This window comes from Plectropomus leopardus, chromosome 10, assembly GCF_026936395.1.
Source record: "Plectropomus leopardus strain MGB_pleo_1.0 chromosome 10, ASM2693639v1, whole genome shotgun sequence".
NCBI lineage: Eukaryota > Metazoa > Chordata > Actinopteri > Perciformes > Serranidae > Plectropomus > Plectropomus leopardus.
The window spans coordinates 31594721-31616531 of NC_142185.1; the positions used below are offsets into that span (position 1 = coordinate 31594721).

At 38.4% G+C, this 21811-nt stretch overlaps 1 protein-coding gene across 1 annotated transcript in view; it reads left to right on the plus strand.

The window, feature by feature from the left end:
• Positions 1–20716, plus strand: part of xpo4 (exportin 4) — a 69367-nt gene extending 48651 nt beyond the window's left edge. Inside the window, exons 9-24 of the mRNA XM_088083590.1 lie at positions 1479–1653; positions 2745–2921; positions 3691–3833; positions 4152–4297; positions 5795–5972; positions 11309–11468; positions 11560–11729; positions 12340–12514; positions 14069–14275; positions 14772–14858; positions 15518–15698; positions 15824–15945; positions 16754–16884; positions 17518–17635; positions 18430–18522; positions 19128–20716. Of these exons, the coding sequence (XP_087939716.1) occupies positions 1479–1653; positions 2745–2921; positions 3691–3833; positions 4152–4297; positions 5795–5972; positions 11309–11468; positions 11560–11729; positions 12340–12514; positions 14069–14275; positions 14772–14858; positions 15518–15698; positions 15824–15945; positions 16754–16884; positions 17518–17635; positions 18430–18522; positions 19128–19325 (2461 nt within the window). The 3' untranslated portion in view covers positions 19326–20716. The remainder of the gene's footprint in view (positions 1–1478; positions 1654–2744; positions 2922–3690; positions 3834–4151; positions 4298–5794; positions 5973–11308; positions 11469–11559; positions 11730–12339; positions 12515–14068; positions 14276–14771; positions 14859–15517; positions 15699–15823; positions 15946–16753; positions 16885–17517; positions 17636–18429; positions 18523–19127) is intronic.
• Positions 20717–21811: the final 1095 nt, after the last annotated feature.

Below are 21811 nucleotides of genomic sequence, written 5' to 3' on the forward strand. Positions count from 1 at the left end.
ATCGCGTCTACATTTCTTCCTCTCGTGACCCTTCAGTATCTCTCCGCATTGATTGTACAGACACTGTGGTCGATTTGTCTAGATGGTATAGAATTTCGATTACAAGCCACTTTCATATCTGGTTTTGAAATTCAACGACTTGCAGCCAAATATGATTTTAGCGTGTCCACACATGTCACTTCACTCTTCATGGTGCGATCTGATGATAAAAGCCTCCTTAAAACAAGATGTGTAATTACAGCCATTCTGTATATCATCATGTACTTTGTGTACAGTACTACGAGGCAGAAATACCATAAATATAACCTCAGATGCAGCTGTGGAAAAGTGCTCAGGGGTCAAGTTGCCCACGAGTTTTTGGTTAAGGATCAATTTTCATGCCTGTTTCCAAAACCTCAGTCACCAGCGGGTAAACTGGAAAGTGACCCCAGTTTAGCCTCAGCCTCACCCTGCAGAGTGGAAACTGTCCTTCATCGGGCCAGAGCCTCGAGAAAAGAGCAGTTTAACCTTTTCTGTCCAGAGGAGGAGATTGATTTTGTACCACTGAACCAGTGGTGGAAGAAGTGCTCGGATTCCTAAAAAATACCCTTACCTAAAAATAATCCATTAAAAGTAAACATTCTTAATTCAAAATGTCACTTAACTTAAAGTGCAGGAGTATTGTCAGCAAAATTTACTACAAGTATCAAAAGTAAGAGTACTTATTATGCAGACTTGCCCCTTTCAAGGTGTTAAAATATTATTTTTTTCTCATTTCAATCATTGATAAATTGATGTAAGAGCATTTCAATAAAGTTCTGCCGCGTGGATCCAGTTTTAGATACTTGATACTGTATACTGCTTGGTAATTTAGTAGTAAAGTGTTGCATCATATTCTGTGTTTTTTTTGCTACTGTAACTACTAACTGTATGTTTTAGATAAATGCAGTGCAGTATAGAATATTTCCCTCTGAGATGTAGATGAGTCAAAGTATAAAGGAGCTTAAAATGCATCACCTTAGAATTAAAAGGATATATGTGACATTTTTGTCAAAATTGTGTTGTTCATATGTTCATATTGTGTGACAATGTTTTGACATTATGCAAGGTGGGGTTTTTTTTGTGTGTGCATTTTTGGATGTTTTTTTTAGAAAACAAAAAGATTTATATAATTTTTTGCTCATTGGACACAGAACATAGAAACTTTTTAATTCCAAGGTGGCAAAGTATATAAAAATTGTACTCAAGGGCAGTACTTGAGTAAATGTACTTACTTACTGCATCAAACGTAATGCCAGTGGTTGATTGAGTTTTTTTTTTTTGTTTTTTTTTTACACTTTTTGAGAGTACATGCTGCACTGAGTTTTCATTAAATTTGTCACCGTGTTTCGCCCAGCAGCATCCGTGATTTTATTGATTTTTTTTTTTTTTTTTAAAGTCTACTGAATAAAGCATGTGGAGCTTATCTTTACTTAGCGTGTTATTATCTGTGTTTTCAGGATTGAAATTGAGGATTCAGAAGCGGTGGGCATCTCCAATATAATTTCCAATCTGATCACCATGTTCCCTCGAAGTACTCTAACGGCGCTGCCCAGCGACCTTTTCACCTCCTTCATCAACTGCCTCACGCTGCTCACCTGCTCGTTTGGACGCAGCGCCGCCCTCGAGGAGGTGGTGAGTAATAACACCTTCATTTTCCTTCCTCTCAGAAATATAATCATCTCTGATCAATTCAGTCACATTGTTTGTTACCTAAAAGATTCAATTTAAAGCTTTTGTTCCCAGATCACAAGCAGTTTTTATGTGGAGTCTCCAAAATATAACGTTTGTCAACATTGTGACAACTTAACATCCCTTTTTCCTAAATCAGTGGTTCCCAAACTTTTTGGCTCCCGACCACTGAAATAGAAACAATTTCTGCTTGACGCTGTTGGTCGTAACTCAACTTTACTCATTTATGTAAAACCTGTCATACAAACAAACAGCCAACAGAGCTTGAAGTTAAACACTTAAAACAGCAAAGCCCAAAATGTTTTTTTACAATAAATACAATTTTGGAAGACCAAAAATTATAATAATCTATCAATAAAATGTTAAAACTAAATAAATGAAACTTGTGATATTATAAAGTAAACACCAGGGATAAAATTGATGTTAAAAAAGATAAAATTAAAACTTCAAAAAGTACTTAAAAATGAAAGCTTGTTTTATTTACTATAAAATTGTTGCACCCCAGAAAGTCTTATTTTTACATTTTTAAAGAAGTAAAATTGAAAAGGAAAAAAAGCAGATTAAGAGATAATTCTAAAAAAAATACATTATGAACTTTATGAAGCACAAATGTCATTTTTCATTCCCTCTCCTGTTAAATTATTTTGTGAGCACCTTAAATTTATTACAGATTTTGGAGATGTTGTTCATCCAATGTTTGTTTATCGGAATGTTGTTTTATTAAAAAAAAAAGTGATATGCAGTAAATGCATGATTTTAAATGTTTAAAAAAGAAAAAGTCCTCATCTTCTGCAATATTTAAATCCTTTTTCATGTCACATTGTAGGCTAGACTGTTTTGGAGCAGTGACCAAAATTATGACACATTTTGACTTCGATGCGTTTCACTGATTTGTCTTTTGGTTATTAACAAGAGCAAAGCCCAGGGATTATAATACTCTCATATTATTATTATTATTATTATTATTATTATTATTATTAAAATCGTTGTCATTCTTTGACTGACATCCACTTGCTCTTTGTCTCTGCTCTCAGCTGGATAAGGACGACATGGTTTACATGGAGGCGTACGACAAGCTGCTGGAGTCGTGGTTGACGCTCGTCCAGGACGAGGAGCATTTTCCTCGCGGCTGCTTCGTCCAGCCGGCGATCCAGGTCTTCAACTCGTACATCCAGTGTCACTTAGCTGCTCCTGACGGCACCCGGAACCTGGTGAGACTCTGAAGCTGCATTTCACTTCACGAAGAAAGTGATTTGAAACAATTAACTTAAGCTTTAAGACTGTTTGAGGCATTTTATGCACTTTTTATTCTTTGTCACTTTTTGATAATGTTGGCTGTGTTCATGCATATGGCATATGATTTTGGCAAGATTATGTATTTTTGTTTAATCTATGAATTTCCAGCTCAGCTCCCACAATAAGTCTGAAATACACTGTAAAAACAAAATTGTTATATTCATACTCTACTATACTCTTCATACTCTTTAAAGCAAAATCTACTTATCAGGAGGTTTATTGAAAAAAACAACCACATTTTTATTTTTATTTTTTTTTATCTAAAAACAAAGTGGGATTATGACAAAAAGCTGGTTCAAATTCTGAAAATTAAGTATTTAATTTTTTATGATTAAGACTGATGTTGGTTTAAAAAAATAAACTAAATGAAAGTACAAAATCATATTCATGTATAATATTATTTAAAGCTTGATTTTGAAAAGTGCATTTTGTGCCAATGTGTGGAATATTAAAGAAATAATAATATTAATTAATTAATTATGGAATATTAAAATATTAAATCAACATAATGGTTAGCTAATTTCAGAATTATAATAATTGATCTTCTCATACCTAATAGTGAATATTCATGCATTCTTTCTTTGGGTGTTTTATAGCTTCATGTAGTTTTATTCAGTATATTTGGTCACTTTCTCTTTGCAATTCATAAAACCTTGAACACACGCTGACCCTCTCACCCCACAGTCAGTGAACGGCATATCGTCTCATGAAGAAGAAGAGATCAACGAGCTGCAGGAAGACGACAGAGAGCTGTTCTCAGATCAGCTGTCCAGTATCGGCATGCTGGGACGTGTGGCTGCTGACCACTGTATCCCTCTGCTCACAAGGTGAAAACTTAACCAAGTACCTCATATTGTCTCCTGCTGTGAACTTTCCAGCAGGCACCTTAAGAAAACAGAATTTGTGAATTTATTATGTTTAAAGATAGTTTTAAATTTTTGTATCTATACTTAGAAAATACATCACAAAATAGAATAATTTATTCCTCAGTTTTTTTCACACGAAGGCTTAATTTTCTGATTGATGTTTTGTTTGGTTCTAAATTCATTTTTAGATTTATTGTAAACATGACTGCGACTTTAAACAGCAGCAGACTCTGATCGTTTTTACCATGTTGACATTTGTATTTTGATGTCACCCTGCAGCCTCCTGGAGGACCGCGTGACACGGCTGCACGGTCAGCTCCAGAGGACGCAGCAGCACCTCATGGCCACATCTGACCCCGGATCAATGGACCGAAAAGTCCTGGACGACCTCTATGAGGACATCCACTGGCTCATACTGGTCTCAGGTCAGCTGCGGGACAGGATGCTCTGTTTCTTTGTGTCTTTTTATTCTTAAAACATAAGATCTGGGGTTGTCTGATCTCCTGATAAGTTATTTGGATCATTGTTCTCTTCATACCTTAATGTTTCTGTCTGTATACTCAAGTTTTGATTGTGCATTAATAGTTAATGTCATCACGGTCAAGACATGGAGTAGATGTGTGCTTTTTTTAAATGTGCAATTCAAATTACATTTATTGTAGAAAGTACACAGAGAGAGGAATATTTACAGTAAAATGACTTATTAGTTACTGGAAAAAAAGTAATTAAGCACTCATCTTTCCAAAAAAAAAACATATTTTACTATTTATAAATAGAAATTGAAACAAGTTGTAGTCAATTATAACAGGGCCCAAAAATATGTAGTATGTACAGTATAAATATTTAAAGGGTGGTTGAAACGATGACATGATAATTACCTGAATATTATTTAGAGAATAAAAAAGGAATACATTTTACAGGAAAAAAGTATATATTTTAAACTTTTTTTTCAGGGCCATTTTCTTGTTTTTGTTTTTTTATGGATTTTTTTGTTTTTGTTTTTCTTATTTTCAGGCAATTTTCCTGTTGCTAATTTCTTATGAATTTTTGGGCCATGTCTTGTTAAGTTGATCAGTGCCTTCTCCCCATGTTTTTGACAGTAATCAAACTGATTTTCTCATGTTTTCAAAGGGTTAAAAACAAATGCACACACAGCGCTGTACTGAAGGCACTTTGAAGAAAACATATGTTCTATTACAATACTAGATGGCTTTTTTATAGTGTTCATAAATTACTTTTCCAGCACAGTTTATTTCACTTTACTGACTTTATTTGTAAAAAAGACAGAAGAACAGAGCTCCACCCGGCTCTGTGGGTTTGTCTCAGTGAAATATCGACTGAATCAGCGTCGTTAAAGGCGTCCGGAGCAGCACTGCCGTCTCCTCCTCACCATAAACTTCCCATTCAGGCTGGCTGGGCCAAACAGAGCTGCCTATAAAGATGAAATCTGTATTTTTAATTTTCAAGAGATATGGTGGAGTACAACAAAACACTACCACTGAGAGAAGTTAAGTTATTGTAACTTCATGCTGAAAGAGCCAGAAATGTTTTTGCATTTTATTTTATTTTGACACGATAGCAGCAACCAACGATTATTTTTTTTATAAACTAATCAAAACCTTTCGTAATTTGATCCATAAAATTTTTAAAAATAGAGAAAAATGTCTCTAACAGTTTTCCAGAGCTGATGTTGACAGGATTGCTTTTCATCCTAAAACCCGAACATATTTAATTTACTGTGGTATAAGAGTATGAAAACAGTCAAACATGACAAAGTGGGAATAGAAAATTTTTAAAATTCTGACAATTGATTATAAAAATTGTCGCAGATTAACTGTGTTTCTGTTTATCAACTGATCATTTTAGATCACTTCTCTCGTCTTTTTAAGAAGCTGTTTTTTTTTTTCTTGTGCGTCCTCTAGGGTATTTATTAGCAGATGACCCTCAGGGTGAAACCCCGCTGATCCCCTCAGAGGTGATGGAGTTCTCCATCAAACACTCGACAGAAGTGGACATCAACACGACGCTGCAGATCCTCGGCTCGCCGGGGGAGAAGGCCTCGTCCATACCGGGCTGCAACCGCACAGACTCAGTCATCAGGTACGTTTTATCTCGGATGGTCGTAACCCTTTTAATTTATTATTTTGCATAGTGCTCGTGTGGCATACAAAAAATAAGAATATCCCTTAGGATTAAACGATGTAAGTCAAAATGATGGCAGTTGAATTGGATTTGGCTGTTCAATACGAATATTCGACGATATGTTTTGTTTTCTGTACAAAAGTTTTAAAGTTTAATCGGACTCAGAAGGACATTCAGTGTTACAGCTTCATTCGTGTAATTTAGTAACCAAGCTAATGGTGTTAATGACGGGTCACAAATGTGCAACATTTTTTGCAGGCTCTAGATACCGAACAGAAGCCAGAGACTGTATCGTATTAAGCTGCACTGCCTGCATGCCTGCAGCTCCGTGTATCAAAGAGTAGCATGAAACTCAAGAGCGCTCACTCTGCAGAAAGTCTGACGACCAAAATGTCCCCAAAAGTTCACTGCACAGGAAAAAAAAGACTGCTCGACTGCTCAGTCGACTGCAATTTCAGTCGACTGAGCGGGTTTCAGACTGATTATTGGAACCTCCGACTTTCAGGTGTCAGCCCTACTATTATATTGTCCTCTACCAAAACACTTTGACATGAAGACTCTTACATGGATACTCGAAAGAACAGAAAAAAATGTAAATTTAGAAATGGGAACATTTTAAAAGAAGTATGAACTGGTTCACATTTTGGCAAAAGAAACCAAGGTAATTTTTAAATATTAAATGTCATGTTGGAAATCCCACATTTCTAAAGCTGCCTTTAGTCTCAGTTTCTTTCAGAAATTTAGTTTTTAATTCTTCTTTTGTTTTTTTGCCATTTAATGATGCATATGAACAAATACAAAAGTTTGTCAGGTGCAGGAACTGTTAAGTTGTTTTTTTTTTTTTTGCATGGTGCCAAAAAAAGCATGTTTTAAGGGCAATGTTTCTTCATGATTTTTTGTCAGTACTGGAAGGTCGACAGCTTGAATCTCCAAGCTAAGAAGAACAAAATATGTCTAGGTTTAAGTGAGAGGAATTTGACATAAAAAAACAGTAGTTTTTTTCTGTGAACCACACAAAGACTTTGTGGATGCAGGTCTCAGGTTTAAATTTTTTAACAGAGGGAATGTAAAGCAAAGCATCGGCGAAGAGAGGGCGTGCATCTCATGTTTGAGAAGTGTTTCTGACACTAAAGCCGACTCCAGGACCAGAGAAACTGTCAGAGACGACTGATGACACGTCTTTGTGTCCAGCAGTCCTCGCATGTGACATCTCATTTTACCAGCCAGACCTCCATAAAACTCTACCAGAATAGACTTCCTCTCTCTGCGAGGCTGGCCGTCCCTCGAAGTGTTGTCCCAGTTATTGTCCCATAAAGCTTATAGGTGGTCAGTCTCTTCACATTCACACCCAAACACCATCTGAATGTTCAGCCAGTAAAACACAAAGAAAGAGGCTCTCACCGTGGTTTGGTTTAATGTGGGTTTCAGGCCGACCTCCACTTCATTTGTCTCGGCTCGACAAACGCTTGAACATGCACATGATAAAACACGGCTTAATAAAAGTGTCACTGCTATACCATGAGCTCACTTTAACATCAACGTGGAGGTTTATGTCTCTCCAACTCTTGAATCTGAGCGTCCTGCCCTAATGAGACAGTCTGACCTCACAGGGAATAAAAATTAAAGTGGGTTTTTGTATCCTCTTAATATAACTCTTAAACCAAAAAGAAGTAGGACTGCAGATGGAAGTTATTTTCATTATTATTTTTGTTTTTGTTTTTATTATTATTATTTAAAATGCCAGAAAATTTTCTCTAAAAAACAGCCTAAAACTAAAAAATATTCCACTTATAAATGTTATAAAACTGGAACAAGTAGACACACATATGAGAAGCTGGAAATATTGAATGTTTGATTATTTTAGTTTGTTGAATTACTTAAATGATTATTAACATTTATCAAAATTGTGAAATATTCATTTTCTGTTGATTTATAATGAGATTTTGACCTGTTTTAAAGTGATTAAACCAAAATTGTGGATCCAACACTGACACTCTGTTAAGCTCCTGAGAAAAAAAAATATTTTACATAAATTGCCAACTTCATTTATCAATACTGATGACTTGTCATATCATTGTAAATTTAATATCTTTTTAAATAATTGTTTGTCAGACAAAAAAAATATTTCAAAATGTCAGCTTGGGTTCTTGACAATGGTGAGGTTTTTTTTTCACTATTTTCTGAAATGTTATATATTAAATTAATAATCAATTGATAAAAAATTGCAGGAGATTTATTGTAATATGACAGTCATCAACTTTGAAAGTAGTTGTAAATTAAATTGATAGTTAATTCATCAGGTTGAATAAGTCTGTAAAGAAGAAGGGTCAATATTCTCTGATTCCAGCTTCATAAATGTGAATATTTTTTGGTTTCTTTACTCTTCTGTGACAGTAAACTGAACATTTTTGGATTGTGGACAAAGAAAGACATTTGACGAACACTGCTCAACATCTTCCACATTTTTCTTAAATTTTAGAGACCAAACAACTGATTGATAAATCGGGAAAAAATAAACAGATTTAACAGCAATGAAATAGTCACTAGTTGCAGACGTCCCACCACTGCCCGCTCTTGTACTTTGGTAAACAAGGAGAAGACCAGGTGCAGATGAGCTGCAGGTTTGAATCAGAGCCCACATTTCTATTTTAAAAACAGTTTTAATATCAGCACTGAATCGGACTGACTGAATTTGCTGCTGCAGTTTGACATTTTCTTCTGTGTCCCAGCTCAAAATGACAAAAATGTATCCGCAGGGACGTCGAAGGAGTTGTTGATCAATAAAAATTATTGAACGTTTTTTCTCAAAGGGCTGAGATTTCAAACTTTCAGACTGAATGTTCTGGCAGCGTTTTCTCTCTGTAAGAGCAGAAAAAAATGTGTGTGTGATTATTTTAAAACCTCTTGTTGCTACAGTGCACGCTGGTCTGCTACTGTTTGGATTCAAAGTTATTCTCATGCCGTGTGTGTTTGTGTGTGTGTGTGTGTGTGTGTGTGTGTGTGTCAGCTGAACATGAGTACGAAATGATGCCGATAAAAATACACTGACATCATAATGAAATGGACTCAGGGATGCAGAGCGAATCTAGCTGCTGTTATCAGACGGGATTTATCTTTTCAACAACAATTAATTGTGCAGCCGACAGAATGTGACGGTGGTGTCAGAAACGTTGTGCGGTTCAGGGATGTTGGCAGTCACATTGGATGCAGGCGTGTGTGTGCGTAGATAATCACAGTGACGACAATAGATAGTCACAGCAGCCAGTGACATTGTCTGTTGAAGGTCGTTGAGCCCCTGTGTTTTCTAGATTGTTCATTATGTCGATGAGTGTGTGTCCAAAATGTGCATGTGCGTGCGTGTGTGTGTGTGGGGGGGGTGACGGCAATGACAGAGGATTGCAGAGACGAGTGGCCGGCGGCGTCAGGTTTCCTATCAGCGAGCGTCCGACCCCGGCCTCGTAAATGTCAACGTGGTTTTGTTTTCTGCAAACAATGTGAAACTGTGCACTGTTCTCGACGGAGGGAGGCGGACCCATAAGCTCCTTTAAGCCCTCTGTCCTCTGTCTGTGTGTGTGTGTGTTGTGTGTGTGTGTGTGTGTGTGTGTGTGTGTGTGTGTGTGTGTGTGTGTGTGTGTGTTACAAATGCACTGATTCTCCTGGCCAATTTCCAAAGTCTCAGCTGCTGATTCAGATTTTCTTTCTAAGAACTATAATTGACAGCATACAAAAATATTTTTTATACTTTAATGTAAGATTCAATTGTCAGTTCCTATTAAAGGAGATATTTGTAATTTCCAGCCACCAAATAGGGGTCAGTATTTCATCCTTTTACCTCGGTCTACTACTGCGTCCATAGAAACCACTATTAGTCATCAGTCATAAATAAAGGCAACTCATAACTGACAGCAGAGCAAGAATACAGCCGGTCAAAATTAGGTTGCTATCTTATGATCTTCACATTTGTGTGTAGTTACTTTACAGTTTCAGCAACGCCACAGTAGCAAGAAAACAGTCGCATCACGCCATTTGAAAAGTTTACGCTGAACTGTAAGTCTATAGTTTATAGTTTGTGTTGTAATTTGTGACACTAAAGATATGTTTTGGTAAAGGCTAAAAGAAACGTCGCTAGTTCAGCATCAAACCGCATCTTTTTACTCGCCAAGATCTGTCTCCAGTGTTTGGAGGCTACATCAATATTTACTCTAGTTTTGCTTCTTCTCGCGTCGCTTCTTTTCTTGCCGTGGAACGTTGTTTCTTTCCGGGAGCTGCTTGTGATGGTGGAGCTTCTGCCGTCGCTATATTTCTTACACATTGAGACTGTAACGTCAATGCTGTATCATCAACTCCGGCAGGCTCAACGTCCTGGCTGCTTAACAGTGGAAATCTTTGCAACATAGATATCTTGGATATAACATCAAAGGTTACTTTTCTCTACTTCTCTCTACCTGACGATTGTGCTCTCTGTGATGTCGAGGCCAGAACAATATAAATACCTTTATGTGCTTAAATAAAAAGCTGCTCCTTTTCATACGCTCTCTGCTGAGCTATTCCTGATTTGACCTTGTTTGTATCGTTATTCCATTTCAGTCTCTGTGTTTCTCTCCTCTTCTCTTAACTACTCGCCCTCCTGTTCTCATGCCTTTTCACTGTTTTATTTAGTCGCCTAGCCTTTCATTTTTCTATTCTTTGGCCTTATCTGTTATCTCTTCTCCTGTATTTAACCCTTTGAAATCTGAGCAGTTGCCTGAATTTCTTTCAAAAACACAGAAAGACATTTCAAGTTAGTAGCTACAAGAAAATTACCTGAAAATTTGGCAAGAAAAGTAAAGAAAAGAAAAGAAAAGAAAAAATGTTTAAAAATAAATTAAAAAAACTGAAGGTAAAAATGAAGAAATTGATAATAATAATAATAATAATAATAATAATAATAATAATAATAATAATAATAGCAGTTGATGTTATTTTTATAATTAATAATAATAATTATGAATATAGTTTCCAGACATTTTCCCCTGTTTTCTTATTATTTTCTTCTAATAAATTTCTAACTCTCTCTTTTAAAACTAATTTTCAGGTCTTTTTCTTTTCCTAATTTTTGCAATTTGCAGGACATCTCTTGCAAAGTTGCTTATTGCCTTTTCAGCCAGTTTTTTAAAAGAAATCAAACCATTTTGCTCAGGGTTCAAAGTTTTAAATACATGAATAAGTGAATAAGGTGTCTGAATGCAGCACAAGAAAAGTGATCCGGGTTTCGGTGGATTAAATCCAACAACTCTCATGTTCTTCTGTCTCAGGTTGCTGTCAGCGGTGTTGCGGACGTCAGAGGTCGAGTCCAGGGCAACAAGGGCGAGTCTGACGGAGCTGCTGAGCCCACAGATGGGAAAAGACATCGTGTGGTTCCTCAGACGCTGGGCGAAGACGTACCTGCTGGTGGACGAGAAGCTCTACGAGCAGGTTTGAGATGACAAACATCCGCGTAACATCATACGTGTAGAAATCATCGTCAGCAGTCGCTGTATCATTTCTGCTCCACCTGTCTCCTCAGATCAGCATCCCTCTGAGCACAGCGTTCGGAGCGGACACAGAGGGGGCCCAGTGGATTGTGGGATATCTTCTGGAGAAGGTGATCAACAACCTGTCGGTGTGGAGCTCAGAGGCTGAGCTGGCCAACGATACCGTGGAGCTGCTGGTGACGCTGGTGGAGAGGAGGGAGAGGTGAGGACGGAGGCGGAGCAGGGCTGCAACGATCTATCAGTTATCAGAAAATAAATTGGCACCATTTTTTATAATCAATTAATTGTTTTTAGCATCTCTGGTTCCAGATAGTTTCTTGTTTTCTTCGTCTTTTATGATTGTAAACTGGATTTCTTTGGGTTTTGGATTGAGCTGAGTCATCCGGACGTTTTTATTGTGCAATAAGGGTCAAAATTCAAAAAAAGCTTGGTCCTGCTTGCATTTCTACTTGTTTCTAAAATATAATGAGCAGTTCTCAAATATACTGAACAGCCTCATGGTCTGAATCCAGTGTCCATCAGTACAGCCAGACTTGCAGACTTTGCAGCAAGTCTGAGGGCTCAGGGTACTGAGGGCTGTCCACATCCACAATTGATCCACTCCACGAGGGGTCTCAGTGTCTGTCTTCCACAGCCTGACATGCAGCGCAGTGTAATGCCGAATATATCGGCTGTAAAACAACAAAAGGTCCTTCAATGAAAAATAAGTTTCGCTGAAATCACCTATAAGTGCAGGTGTTTTTGCAGATTTCTGGGGGTGTTCACATCAGATCCTCACACAGCACAGACTAACAGACACTCTGTCTCCTCAGGGCGAACATCGTGGTGCAGTGTGAGAGCTGGTGGAACCTGGCGAAGCAGTTTGCCAGCCGCAGCCCGCCGCTCCACCTGCTGTCCAGCTCCGTGCAGAGGACGCTGATGAAAGCTCTGGTCCTCGGAGGCTTTGCTCATATGGACTCTGACGCCAAACAGCAATACTGGGCGGAGGTAGTGTGTGTGTGTGTGTGTGTGTGTGTGTGTGTGTGTGTGTGTGTGTGTGTGTGTGTGTGTGTGTGTGTGTGTGTGTGTGTGTGTGTGTGTGTGTGTGTGTGTGTGTGTGTGTGCGCGCGCGTGTGTGTGTGTATAACATGTCAAAAATAAGAGCTGGAATGATAAGCTGATCAATAAAAAAGGTTGTAGGCAACTATTTTGATAATGGATTAAGAAGGAAAAAAATCCAAAATCACTCTGGTTCCAGCTTTTCCAATGTGAGGGATTTTAGGACATTCTTAGGCCTTCAGGACATTTCTAGGGTTTAAGGACATTACTTTGATTTTAGGAAGTTTCTAGGAATTTAGGACATCTCTAGGATTATAGGATATTTCTAGGATTTTAGGGATGTTTCTAAGATCTTGGGATGTTTCTTGGACTTTAGGACATTTCTAGGATTCTCGGACCTCTTGTCGGAGGGTGCAGAGGATCCTCCACTGGCACTCTTTGTGATAAACAAGCTTTATTTTGATGCTGTTTTTAAAACTCTGGCCCCTTATGTAAACTAAAAAACATTTCCAATGTGATGCTTCACTTTTATAGCAAATTAGAAAATGGTTGGAGGGCCACCCAGTATCCTATCAGGGGCCAAATTTTGCCCTTGGGCTGAAAGTTAAGTCTCACTGGTCTCATGCTTTAGTATAACACTAATGTAAATAATAAGTTAAGTGCTTAAAAACTGTGTATCTCTCTCTTCCAATGTGAAGATTTAATTCAGAGTTGCAATGTTCCTTTGAAACAGCCAAAGTGCAGTTTTACATCAAATAATAAATACAACAGATGATCGTTTCTGTAGTTTTTGCTGACATTAAATCTCCACCAGAGTCCTTTTAGGAAATACAAATGTCTTCCTCAGAGCTCTGCAGACTCAGTCAGATCCGAGGAGGAGGAGGAGTGATGGATGCAGTCGATAATATTCCCCCATCGAGTCTGTCTCCCGTGTGTATAACATGATCCTTTTTGTGATCCTGGAGGCCTTTTGTCTTAATAGGCTGACAGTAGTAAATGGGGGTGCAAAGCCACAATGACTCCAGAGTAATTAGAGGGGGGTGTTACGAGTGAGACGGCAGCTGTTGGCTCCTGCAGCTGCTTTGTCTGAACTTGGATGGCTCTGCTGGACAACATCGACCCAACAACTGATCAAACACTTACTCCGTTACGTCTCGACATTCCTCCTTACTCCGTTACATGCACCGAGAAATCACTTTTATCCTCAAGTAGCTCGGATTTAGTTTGATCCGTCCAGTTTGTCATAACTGAGTTCAGATAACACAGTTTGAGGCTGGAAACAGTCAGAAGCCATTACGTCTTTTCAGTCCTGCCAGAAGAGCTTTAACAGTCCACGGCAATAAAAAAAGCATGAATACTCCCATCAGAGCTGCAAAATAAAGTAAACACAGTCGCTGATTGTTTCTCAGGCTACTTTAAAATGTTTGGAGACGACTTTTAGAGACGTATGTCAAAGCAGCGGTCCGTAAATGAACCAGAGACTTCCTGTTTCTGTGCGTCCAGGTGCTTCACCCTCTGCAGCAGCGTTTCCTCAACCTCATCAACCAGGAGAACTTCGCTCAGATCAGCCAGGAGGAAGCCGTCAAACAGGAAATCGTCGCCACGTTGGAGGCGCTGTGCGGTATCGCAGAGGCGACGCAGATCGACAACGTGGCCTCGCTCTTCTCGTTCCTCATGGACTTCCTGTCCAGCTGCATCGGCCTCATGGAGGTGAGAGCTGAGCTAAAGATCTGATGTGATACGCAACATGTAACTCAAAGGAAAAGTTAACAAACTCTTCACAGTTCAGAGGAATCTTAAAATGTCTCTCCACTGTACGATGGAGGAGGCCTTTAAATGTTGGTCTGCGTGTTTTAGTTTATGATGAAAGATCCTGTAAAGATCCCAATCTAGCCAGACAGACTTATTCTGACACTGTATGTAACAAAAAAAGAAAAAAGTCTTATGTTTCATGACCGTAGTTAATCTATTGATGTATTTTTTATTTTATTAATTATTATTCTTTTTTATCATTTTATTTATTTACTTACCTACTTACTTTTAAATAGGTCACTTATTTATTTTGTTGTCCTTAATTGCTTTGTGTAATCATACTTTGTGTTTGTTACTGGTTAAGTGTTGAAAATGATAAAGACATAATTGAAAAAATAAATAAATATCAATATTATATTCACGTTCCATCTTGTTTTTTTGTTTTCTCGTTCAGGTCTACAGCAACACGCCGGAGACGATCAACCTCATCATCGAGGTGTTTGTGGAAGTGGCTCACAAGCAGATCTGTTACCTCGGAGAGGTGAGTGACTCTTTTTAAACGCTCCTGAAAATGATGATTTGAAGCAGGGATGCACCGATGGTGAAATTCTAATCTGACAGTGATGTTTAAAATAACGATTTGGCTGATAGACGATACCAACACCAATGTTTTTTTCTGTTGTTGTTTATTGTATTTTTGTTACTTGTTCCCTGTTTTTGTGCCGAAACGAAAGTCTTTAATATAAAAAATTACTGTTTTAAATTAATTCAGTCCATTATTATGCTACCTTTGAGCACAAATTCAATTACACACATTTAAAACACTTTCAAATAAACGACTTTCACATGCAAAACATCTTATGAAAATAACTGCTTTCAAGTCTTTTTATTATAGTTTTATATATAAAAATCTCTGTGCAAATCTCTCTATCAAATATCTGTCTAAAAAAAGTTAATAAGATTACACTTGAACACATCATGAGAATGTTATTTATGATTAATCTTCACTCGATACTCATCAGGCGTTGGTGAACGTGATCTTGTTTGCTGATCGGCCGATACCGACATTTAGCTGATATTTTGGTGCATCGCTGCTCGGTATTATGATTTTGGTCAGAAAACTCATAATTTCGTGGCTTCAGGTCAGTGCAGCTGTTTGAGATGTTAACTGTCCCTTCTGCCTTTTGTCTCCTCGTCCAGACGAAGTCCATGAAGCTGTACGAGGCGTGTCTGACGCTGCTGCAGGTCTACTCCAAAAACAACCAGACCAGGAAGCGAGGCGACGCCACAGCGGAGGAGGACCAGTACCAGGACCTGCTGCTCATCATGGAGCTGCTCACAAACCTGCTCTCCAAAGAGTTCATCGACTTCAGCGACACCGGTGAGCTGGCTCGATGTTTCCGTCTTTAAACGTCAACTAACAGAAGAAAATCAGTGATGACTTTTAATTCTTCTTAGTCGTGGTGCCTGAAATTAAATTTCTAAACTGCTGTATTTTTTTTTTAGACGAGGTGTTTCGAAACCAAGACCAGGGCACGCCGGCGTCCAGTCGGACCGTTTCTGCAGCAGATGTGGTTCTCTACGGCGTCAACATCGTTCTCCCGCTCATGTCTCAGGACCTGCTCAAGGTAAAACTGCACAGCAGGGATGATTTTGGGTTTAATCAAACTAGAGCTGCAGCTATTAGTCAATTCATTGATTATTGGGTGGACAGAAAATTAATCAGCAACTATTTAGTTTATTTAGTTCATCAGTTCAGTGTTTAAAATCATTATCAAGCAACATTTAAAAAAAAAAGGGTATTTCCAGCTCCTCAACTCTAAACATTGGCTGCTTTCCTTGGTCTTAAATCATAGTACATTTAATATTTTAGGGTCAGGAATTGTTGGTTGGACAAAACACGACACTTGATGAAGTCACGTCAGGCTCCAGGATATTTTAACAGGATTTTTAATTTGAAAAATAATCTACAGAATAATCAGTGATGAATATAATCATCACCAATCATTGTTTATTTAGGGAAAATTGACTGAGCATTAAGTTCTAATTTTAATACCTCTTGTTCCATTTATTTGGTGCAAAAAAACCTTAAAAGTTAATTTACTAAACTCAGCGCTGATCTGAAGAGTTTCAGGGAATAAAAATTTCTGTGCGCGTGTGTGATGAGAGGGGATTTAATTTTTTAAAAGAGAAGTTTAACGAGAGGGGTAACTGTCCGAGTAGTGCGAGTAGTTTCCCTTCTGTCGGTGAGAGAGGACCCGCCCACGTCCTGATGAAGCTCACTGCGGTGGGTTCAAACACCATCGGCAGTCCAAAAAACAACCCAAAAAAAAACATAGGGAATCATTAGTTGCAGCCCTAATCCAAGTTTCATGTTTCTGGATCTTTTACGTGTTGTTTAATCTCTGGCTGATGTTGTGCTTGCTGTTTTCCCAGTTCCCCTCCCTGTGTAACCAGTACTACAAGCTCATCACCTTCATCTGTGAGATCTTTCCAGAAAAGATCCCACAGCTGCCAGAAGACCTCTTCAAAAGCCTCATGTTCTCCCTGGAGCTGGGAATGACCTCGTATCCTGACACTTTGTGTGTGTGCGTGCGTGCGTGTCTGCAGTATTTGTTTGTTTATGTCCGTGCAAATTCACTCAGGCCCACTGATAAGCTAATTTAGTAACTTTTTGGCTGAGTATTGAGCCTCAATATCTTTTAAGACCGACTAAAATGTGGCCGGAGCACAAAGTATTAAACTCTCTACCGGGCCGAAAGTTGCAGGGGCGTAAATATAAAGAGCAGGCAGGGCGGTTGCAACGGGGCCCTCAAACAATATGTCGGGCAGAAAACAGGCCCCATGTGAGTAATTCAGATTGAAGCCTTAGAAATATGCACGTGTTCAAAGGAGAAGTAATATTAAATTAAATGGTGCCATTTGCTATATATGGAATTGCCCTTTTCACTTTTTTTAATATAGCACTTTTTATACAATCATGCTGCCCAGAGTGCTGTACAGATTTGGATTAAAATAGCACAAAAAAAGTAACAAGTAAATAGCGATTATAACAATATTACAAAATTACCAAATAAACGATAAAATGCAAATAAACACAACATTTACATATCTGTATTGTAATAAACCTTCAAATCTGACAAAAAAAACCAGAAATATAGTGAATCGTGTAGTTTTTTCCCCTTAACGTCTGTGTTCAGGATGAGCTCTGAGATCAGCCAGCTGTGTTTGGAGGCTTTGTCTCCTCTGGCTGAGCAGTGTGCTAAAAACCAGGAGAAGGACACGCCTCTCTTCATCGCCACCCGTCACTTCCTTAAGGTAACCGTACCTGTTCACCACAATGAAACATTTAATGTAATGATGCAATTTGGCAAAAAAGGTCACATTTGAGATTGTTATTTTAAATGTAGGGACTGTTTGGTGCATTTTACACACCTGTCATTCTTCATTTTCTGATCATTTTGGCTGTGTTCATGCATATGGCATACATTTTGGCAAGATTGTGTGTTTTTGTTTAATCTTGGAATTTTTAGCTCAGCTCCTACAGGAAGTCTAAAATGTATTGTGTAAATAAAATTGTTACATTCATACTGTTAAGCAAAAAATACGCCATTGAAACCCACTCAAACTGCAGTTTTGGATCCCACAGCCATCAAAGCAGAAAAACATGGATTGTGTCACTCTGGGCTTTTGCCATGAAATTTCTATTTTTTACTGTTTTTCACCTGATGATGTCATTTTTCCCATATTTGGCATGTGGAGAAAATACATGCTATTTCCACAAGGTGCACTTACATCACAACTAATGTTGCTGCAAATCATCGACATACTCCGGGCTGTGATAATCAAAAAAAATATCTGCTTGGCATGAAGTATATTGAAAAATAATTATTTTTTTGTGTTTTATCTGAAAACATAGTGGGATTATTTTAAAAAATGGCATTAAAGGGGTTAAAATTTGGGAAATGAGTGAATATTTGATATTTATGAGTAGGACTGATGTTGGTTAAAAATCTAACTTACTGAAAGTTGAAAATCATATTATATTATATTGTATGTAATGTTTCACGTCATAATAATCTCACCGGATGCTCCGTCCTCTGTGCCTCCAGTTGGTGTTTGACATGCTGGTCCTGCAAAAACACAACACAGAGATGACGGTGGCGGCAGGAGAAGCCCTCTACACACTCGTGTGCCTGCATCAGGTGAGTCAATAACACACGAACAGCCCAGCACCTGAATCACAATCAGAAATACTTTATTGATCCGCGGTGGGAGATCAAGTATGTATAGTATGCTGAGTATAAAAGTGTGTAAAAATACAAATGTAAATGTATATTTAAAAGTAAAAAAATCAGCAGATAATCAGCTCGTCACTGCTCTCCAGTGGATAAACAGTGTCATTTCATTTCTTTTTCACAGTACATGATCAGAGGGAACGTGAGGGTGAATTTCCCAAAGCTCTCCAGGGGCTTAAAAATGGCAATAAAATCTCAACAGTGATAATAATAAATTTAAAACTGAGCTAAAAAAGAAGGAAAAAACAAACAAATAATTACACAAAAATAGAACAAATATTATTCATAGAAACCTGCAGGCATGGTGTTAAGAGAAGACAGACAGGACCCAAATTATGTGGTCAAACTATGTTTAACACGTGCACACGCCGCCGCCGGTGCCGCAATCCTTCCCAGAGCGCCTTTGTTTTGTCATTGAGACTCTTGAATTTTTGTTACGAATCAGCTGTTAATATTTCTTCTGTTATCAAATCTCTTGGCCTTGAGTTGACGGTGTGTTTGACGTCCGTCAGGTGGAGTACTCGGAGCTGGTGGAGACCCTCCTCTCCTCGCAGAGAGACGCCGTCATCTACCAGCGGCTGGCCGACGCCTTCAACAAGCTGACGGCCAGCAGCACGCCGCCCACCATGGACCGCAAGCAGAAGGTCGCCTTCCTTAAGAGCCTGGAGGAGTTTGTGGCCAACGTGGGCGGCCTTCTCTGCGTGAAATAACCACTGGAAACTCCCATCTCGGATCATGTTTTTTTTTTTTTTTTTTTTTAAAGCAACCAATCAAAAGACGCCCAGATTCGTCCCTAAGAACTATGGGTAGACGAGGCAGCTGGAGGCGCTCTCTGTCTCTCTGCCCGCTGAGGGATCCATCTCATACCTGAATGTTTACCCCGTTTTCACCTCTGGATTTTTTTTCTTTTTTTTTTATCCTCCCCGCCCCTCCAGCATGATTGACAGACCTGATGAAATGATGATGGTGTGGTTACCATGGAGACTGAACTGCAGAGCAGACGGACTCAGTCTGAGGATCCTGTTGACTGATGTGATGAAGTTTTGACCATCATGACGACGAGAGGTGGCGGAGCAGCGGCGGCGAATGTTGACGGCGTTCTCTTCAGCCTCCGCCTCCACCTCATGTACCTTGAGGCCACAAACACACATACACACACACACACACACAGAGTGACATCGAGGTTAAACAAGTTGCAGTTTTTGGAAATTGAAGGAGAATATTTTTTCCAGTGTGAGGTTTTGTAGTTGAAAGTATTAGAGGGGCCATTTCATTTCAAGAATGCCATTACGAGAGAACACACATACACACACACACACACACACTCACACACTCACACACGCCGCCCCAATCCTTCCCAGAGTGCCTTTGTTTTGTTGATTGTTCTGTGTGTGCGGTTTTATTTTGTCATGCATCAACTGACAACAAACTGTGCCTGCCATTCGCCAAGAAAACAGCGGATGCACACACACACTCAAAAAATGCACACACACACACACACGAGATGTTGCCGACTGTCTTTGGGGTCGCTGAACGGCGCAGCACAGGAGGGCATTTGTTTATTTGTTGGCGATGACAGAAAACCAAAATCAGATTCACTAAAGGGTGTAAATATATATATATATAATGTTTTCAAATCAGAAACCACGAGAAATGTTTGTTCAAAGACAAAAAAAAAAAAAGAAACATGACTGAAATGTTTTTATATGCCGGCGTTCGGCAGGAAGAGTTGAGTTCAACCTTGTATGAATTCAGATAAAGAGGGAGTAACTCGGTTTTTGCGGTTTGATATTTTTTCTCTATTTGGATCGTAGATTTCTCTCCCGCCGGGACACTTGAAGGCTCGGGGCCTCTAAAGTTTAGCAGATTTAATTTCAGTAGTATTTTTCTACAGCAGCGCATCACTCTTCAACACACACTGGATCGAAGCGGAGACTGTTTGAGCTGATGGACAGCAATAACAAACCAAATAAAAAGGAGCAGAGCCACTTTGTTGAAGCATTACGTCGGAGACCTCCTCGTTCAGAGCACTATCCTGGTTATGTAGAATGGCTGTTTTGTTAATGAAGTGTAAAAGTGTACATAAAGTTATTGTATAAAATGTTCTGGTCTCTGCGGTTTCTTTTACACGAGTCACATCTGTTTTTATCTACTTCAGTAAAAAATAAAGTCTACTTTTTATTACCTAATGTTTGTTCTGACAGCAACAGTAAGTTTTATTCTTAAAAACAGTTAAGGAAATTATTAAAGGGGGAGTTCAGGTTTTTTAAGAGGGGTTGCATTCAGTCAATTTAGTCATTGACTAATTATTTCAGCTGTAGAGCTGCAATGATTTAACAATTAATCAATTAGTTGTCAGCTATTGAGTTAATCTGCAGCTAATTTGATAATTGATTTTAGTTATATTTTAAGAAATATATCCAAAATTCTCTGATTTCAGCTTCTAAAATGTGAATATTTGAGCATGCATCGGGGCATTTAGCAGATGTTATTTTGTCAGCAAAACCAGGTTATTTAACGTTATGTTGCAACATTTAAAGGCTGTTTTTATGTTTAAATAAAGGGTATTTTTAATGAGACAATGGGAGATTTTAGCAGATTTTTTTCAATTTGCAAAGCTGAGCAACTTTCCTGTGGGCCTGGTATCACTCCTGAAAACTGCAAAAAAATAAAAAATCAGCTCATCAATGCTCTCTAGAGGACAAACAGTGTCATCACGACTAATGAGTTCTGCACAAGGTATTTTTAAGGAAAATTCGGGACATTTAGTAGACTGTTTAAGACAAAACCCGGTATTTTTAAAACGACAACGTTACACTTTGGTGGAAATTTTTCTGGCAACAAAACCAGTTTTTTTTGTTTTTTTTTACAGGACATAGGTACATTCAGCAGACTTTGATGTCAACAAAAACAGGTATTTTGAACAAGACGTTGGGACATTACACAAACGTTTTTCTGGCGACACAACCAGGTAGTTTTTACAAGACATCGGGTTATTATGCAGACTTTTGCATCAAAACCGGGAATTTTTTAACGACACACTGGAAAATTAAGGACTTTTTTTTAACAGGACATTGAGACATTTAGTTGATTTTCTGGCATTGGGACATCTTGTGGACAAAATCAGGTATTTGAACCCAAACAAACAAAAATCTTAATCTGAAAAGTAACTAAAGTGGTCAAGTAAATGTAGTGG